A 6,028-nucleotide genomic window follows, 5' to 3' on the forward strand; every position below is an offset into this window, starting at 1 on the left:
AAATAGTAGTAAAATTCTACAAGTAATTATTTTTTGCAGTGGGTTGATTTTTAAAGGAGGTAAACATTACTCATTAGCTACCAGCTGACCTAACCTGACCTGCCCGGCAAGTGGCAATTGGTATTATCGCAGAATATATAAAATACATTTCTTTTACTCTGTGGTATTATCGCTTGCTTATTTCTTTTTATCAAGCAGTAAAATATAGACATTTTTAGTATTTTTTTTTAATTTAAAGCTAAACTAAAGTGTATTAATACATCATTAAAAGGGCATCATACCCTTCAAAAATTATCGTAAAAACGTGTTTATGGAGAAGCGTGTTAATCAAAGCGAGAAATGGTCATAAAAAAAATGTTTGTAACGTTAAAAAAATGAGAACTTTAACTAGGTTCTCTCGTCGGTTTTCTTAGAGAATCTAATTTTCATCTTAAATGCAACCACTTAAAAAAGTAAAAAAATGTCGGTATTAAAATATAAATTGTGAATGTCAGGTTAATAAAAATAAAATGTCTACGATAATTACTTGGTCAATAGTAGAGAATATGCGTAGCTATATTTAGGTGTAACATTTTTTAAAATCGTCAAGGATACTGTGATAGTCCGCAAAAATAAATTAACTGCCAAAATACAGTTCTAATTAGGTACTGAACTAATAGTTACACATCACAGTTTAACCTTTCAGTTCATAAAGAATAATAATATTAGATTGATCAACTTTCTGAGGAAAAAATGATTTAATAAACGAAAGAATTGTTTCATTTGATCTAATTCAAGTTCTTTGACACCTCATAAAATATATCCCATTAAATTTATAATTAATACATTTCAAGTTCTTAGAAAGAATGATGACTTAACAAAGTACTAATTTAAGTTTTAATTTCTTATTATTATCGTGAACAAATTCAATATTTACAACTACTTAGAATATTACTAAAATCACTAAGGAGGAAAGACAAAACAAAAATAATTATGATATTGCGAATTTGCAATGATTTTGGTCTAAATAAAATTAAACTATGATAGTTTATACAACACAAACAAATATACACGTGGAATGGATTTTTTTTAACACAAAATTACGTTTAAATTAAGTTTTTTCGTATAAATAACACACGTGTCCAACATTTAATTTTCCTTCTTCATTCTATTGCTGGTCATACGGTAAATGATTGAATCACGGCCAGGATCCATTTGAGCAATGCTCACTAAAATATACAATTTAAAAACAATGTAATTAAATATTGATTAATATTTATTGAGAATATGTACATTATATAATATGTAATTGCTGTAATAGAACCAAGTACATTTTTGAAATCATCAATAGTTTAAACTGTATTATATAATTAAAAGAAATGTACATATTTTATTATGGATACTTACGTGAAATTGCCAAAAGGGAAAAGACAAAGACGACAGTAAACCATAACAATAGATTGAAAATGACAGGGTAGTCATCCGATACGGGTTCAGCAATGTTCAGCTCCTAAATACAAAATAATATAAAACACATTTTGAATTTATATATTTCATTACTTAATGGGGACTTTTATTTGCCAGGTCAAGGTGATATCTTTTATATGTAATGCGATATTGTGGTTACCCACAGATTTCTGACATCACTAAGCTGTTTTCGTAATAAATAATACAATACGGTTAAATACCAAACATATGAATTCATTGTAAACTTAAAAAGAGGAATTGGTTTCCTCACTCAGTTTATCAAATAGTATTGTAATTTAATTATAATTGATTTATTTATTATTACAAGCAATAAGGATTCTTCATAACTACTTAATTTTTTTATCAGACCATCAAAGCTTTCATTGATGTTTTTAATTATATTTTTACCAAAACATAGCTACGCAGATTTAGTTTTATTCGGTCGATAATGGTCTTATAGCAAAAAATCGTTTTAGGAAATTAAAACATAAAAACCAATTAATTCAGTAATTACCTTTATATTTAATATTAAAATAGTATATTCTTTTACTCTTTTAAACAGCAATAACTTTTTTTTATGGACATTTTTTTAAAAAACTGATGGTATTTTATTCGCTTTGATTCTACAACAGGCTTTTTTTTCTCTAAATCCACCATAAAGTGAGCAAAATTCATTGTTCTAGGGCAAGTTTTTATGCTACAAAAATTGGCTGCATAACATACTCTTATAATTGTTATTTCTTACCACTTCCTTATCAGTTTGACGTTTTGACCTACGCAATTCTGTAGATTTAGTAACAACAGCAGTAACTAAAACCTAAATGAAACGGAAAAAAAAAGATTGTTAATTACACTTCATCATCATCAAGCTTAACAGGCCAACACTGTCATCATGAGATGATGGTTTCATTTCACAGATAAAAAAATATTTGATTGTATTATTGAAATAACTGTACTTTATTTCTATAAGCTTCACTAAAAGATTGGCTTAAACGGTTTAGAGCATCGGATAAAAGTTTCTTAGCTTCACCAGCTTCATATGATTCTGCACCGTAATGGGAAGTGATGATTTTAAGGTTTGGCGCTACAATCCAGTATAAGTCAGGTATGCCATTGGGCGAAACTTTTGTTTTAATCTAAAAAAATTGTAAATACTTAAGCATAGTTAAAAAAAAAGTCTAAAGGTCAGGTATTTGCACAAACCGTATCGGACAAGGCATTTAGCTGGTAGATTTCCGCTAAGAATTTCGAGTCTTGATCAATAAGTAAATTTAGATGCTCGGTAACAATTTTAGAAGACTCATCTATTTCCTCGATTGGTTTGAATATATCCGAACCTGTAACCTATAAAAATACATCATAGTATTGTTTAATATTAATTTTAAATTTATAGGTAAGAGCTAATAAAAAAAAAAAATAATAACATACGATTGGTTCATCGTTCAGAATAACTCGCATAATAGTCATGTCTTGTGGATACCTCTTCTTGATCCTAGCTTCTAAGGTGTTAAATGTTGCATCAATAGATTCATCATTATTTAAATGATGTTGATTCCCTTCTTTAACTGTTAAATCAGCATTTTCAACACCAGGAACTATTATATTTACAATAGCTTCAGGACACTCAAACAAATCAGACACCAGTAATTTATCCCAAGCTTCTTTCTAAAAAAAAAAAGATATGTTTTAAATAAAAATAATTTCGAGAATTATTAAATACAATTTATTTATTTTTATAATTATAAATGTAACTTGTGGTTAGGCCACTTAATCCTGATTGCACCATTTTTTTTTTAACATTTGCCTCATTGAATACATTTGTTCTGTAATACACTTTTTATTAATACGCCTATTATCATTTATTTTTAATTGATGCTACTTATTTGATTTTACTTAAAGATGGAAATATTATATACAAATTTAACTTTAATAGAAAGTGTATTAGTGGCATTGGTCTTTTCGACCACAAGTTTTTTTGGTTTTAGTGTTACAAATTTTTGGAAACCTTATTCACTCGAACTTCAAGGTACCTTTCAATTAACTGATAAGGTTAATCTCTGTTATAAATGAATCTAGAAAATGTACCTAGTGACAATCACGGATTGGCGACGGCCACCAGCCCAACTAACGCCGGCGATTAGAGATTGGCAGCGAACTGCGTAGGTGGATGGTTAAAAAGGAGGTTTAAATAAAAAGAAAAGAACTAGGTGCGATGGATTACGCAGATAAAATCGGAGAGACTGGATAATTAGTGAAATTGTTGATTTTATGTGGTCTTAACAAATGGTTACCTATATACAAGTAGTATATTTTATTACAAAATCTAGAAAACTGTTTTAATACAAAAGATTTTTAGGTCCTATACATTTACACTGTTTTAGACAGGTTTTACTGCACTTGTTTGAAGAATCGGCTAATAACAGATAAAATGAGTTAACTTACTTCGTTTGCTACGGTGAAACCAAATACGGAAGAGAAAATGTCGGGTAGTTGACTAACACTTAATGAAACATCTTTGACTAGCCTCACAGTTTCAGGTGAGTGTAGAACATAAAATTGTCCTTCACTGCATTTAGCTAAACATATTTAATAAAATAAATAATAATTATAATTTATACTTAGATGCATAAATCCACTTGGGCGTGTCCACTATGATCTTACCCGACGTAAATGCGGCTATAACCAAAGCAAAAGTAAACCAAATATTCATTATTATTATTTTTATAAATAAGTATAATTAAAAATCAAAACATGTATAAACTACCAAAGGATAAACTTTTATAAAGGTAAGTAGGCAAAATACACTTAACCAAATTTGTGCATTAATCGATACGCCCGAGAAAATGTGTATTATCAAACTGTTAGACAATCAATTTTACTCAAAAAACATAGATAAGGCGCGCTGATAAGAAATAAATCAGTGTAGCCATATAAGATAAATAACAATCTTTATTCAAGCAAATGGTCAACCTTCTTATTTCAGCGGAGCATTTTGTATTTCCCAAGAGCATACAGATATTCCATTCATTTTCAAGATACAATATATAAATCTTAAATACGAATTCGAATTAATTATACAATAATCAGGGTTTTTAATTATTATGATTAAGATTAAAGGGGTCTGTTTTTTGGATGTTTTAAACCTAAAAGTCTGACAAAATTACGCCTACTTAGGATGGTCCGATTTTAATTCTTTAAAAATATTTCAGTTTATCGACCTCTTTTCTAGTATATTGTGGGAATCGATTTTTGATATTTCAGTTTAAATTCTGTTTAAATCCTGATTACGTTTTTTTAATTTACCAACATTTGTAGTATTCACTTTCTAGTATTTTTTAAGTAAATGAAACAGTTGTATAAAAACCTACTTCCACAATAATCTGGAAAAAAGGTAGATGAGCTCAATTATTTGTTCACAATAAAAATCTAAGTTCTATCTTTGTGACATAAGCCATTTCTTTAGTTTTATAATTTAAGTTTATCAATATAAGCAACAGTTTTGGTTACTGTCTGCCGAATAACTTGTTGTCCAAATTTATTTAAAGTTTGATAAAAAAACAAGTTTATAATTTGTATCTATTATAATATTCATATACTTAATCTTCACTACACACTAGATCTGCTGATTTGGGAGGGGAGGAACGTTGAAAATGATTGGGACAAGATATTTTTCGAAATCATTCGATTGTAATAAAAACTGTCTCACTTTTTTCTTAGCCCAATCCAAATCACCCATCAAATATATACTTTTAAAAAATATTTTAATATTATGCTAATGGGTACCGACCACTAATGAATGATTTCTCCACACAAGTCATTCAAGCTATTTATTATCTTGTCAGAGATAATATAAAAAAAATAAAAATACTGTGTTAAGAAAATAATTAAATGCGTAATGTAAATACAACATCTAAAATGTATTCAAATAAAAATGATCAATGAAGATTTTTATTGTTTTTGCTTCATTAATATTATTACAATACCTACCCATGTTGTAATTGTTAGGGTCAAATTATTATTTTTTAATTGGGGACACACACAATTGAATAAATATTTGTTTTATAAGTATGAAATTGTAATTTTGTAAGACATATTTTAAATTATATGTCTACAAGCTTCCATGTACTACTAAAAATAATTGAACGTTTCTATTGCACGTTAACATTAACATTAGCCTTATCTGTTTCTAATCATTCTATGGCCTATGTGACCACTGACCATACATAATAAAAAAACATTATGCAATTTTATGAACATAATGAGTCAAATGACCTGGCCAAACTTGCCAACTCATTATTACTTAATTTAATTGGTACTCTCCATGTTATATTGCTATAAGAATAATACATTTGTGATAATATTAAAATAGTTATAAATTAAAAAACAATTATTATAGATTAGAATTTTTTGTACTCACACTCATAAATATTCGAGTACAATAGAATTTCAAGACAAATAGTATTTAATTCAGTTATTTAAAATACTTTTAGTTTTGTATGTGTTGTGAGTAGGTACTAAAAATGTATTTGAATACTTAACTAGACCGTTTAAAGTATTTTCACACTTAGATGCTTAAGGATTT

The 6,028-nt window shown here is 27.9% G+C and overlaps 1 protein-coding gene across 1 annotated transcript; it reads right to left on the reverse strand.

Annotated features, from left to right (window-relative positions):
- Window positions 1-853: 853 nt before the first annotated feature.
- Window positions 854-4,291, reverse strand: LOC126835353 (ATPase H(+)-transporting accessory protein 2). The gene is made up of 8 exons (XM_050567872.1): window positions 4,108-4,291; window positions 3,889-4,022; window positions 2,875-3,111; window positions 2,650-2,790; window positions 2,403-2,582; window positions 2,192-2,263; window positions 1,387-1,489; window positions 854-1,208 (listed from the first exon to the last, which is right to left on the reverse strand). Exons 1-8 carry the CDS (start codon window positions 4,154-4,156, stop codon window positions 1,129-1,131), a joined length of 996 nt encoding a protein of 331 aa, XP_050423829.1. The 5' UTR covers window positions 4,157-4,291; the 3' UTR covers window positions 854-1,128.
- Between the last annotated feature and the right edge of the window lie 1,737 nt (window positions 4,292-6,028).

The sequence above is a fragment of the Adelges cooleyi genome, unplaced genomic scaffold, assembly GCF_023614345.1.
Source record: "Adelges cooleyi isolate 19-005CV unplaced genomic scaffold, UGA_ACOO_1.1 ACOO_flye_CR_arks_rails_tigmint_CR_PRNA_23, whole genome shotgun sequence".
In the NCBI taxonomy this organism is placed as follows: Eukaryota; Metazoa; Arthropoda; class Insecta; order Hemiptera; family Adelgidae; genus Adelges; species Adelges cooleyi.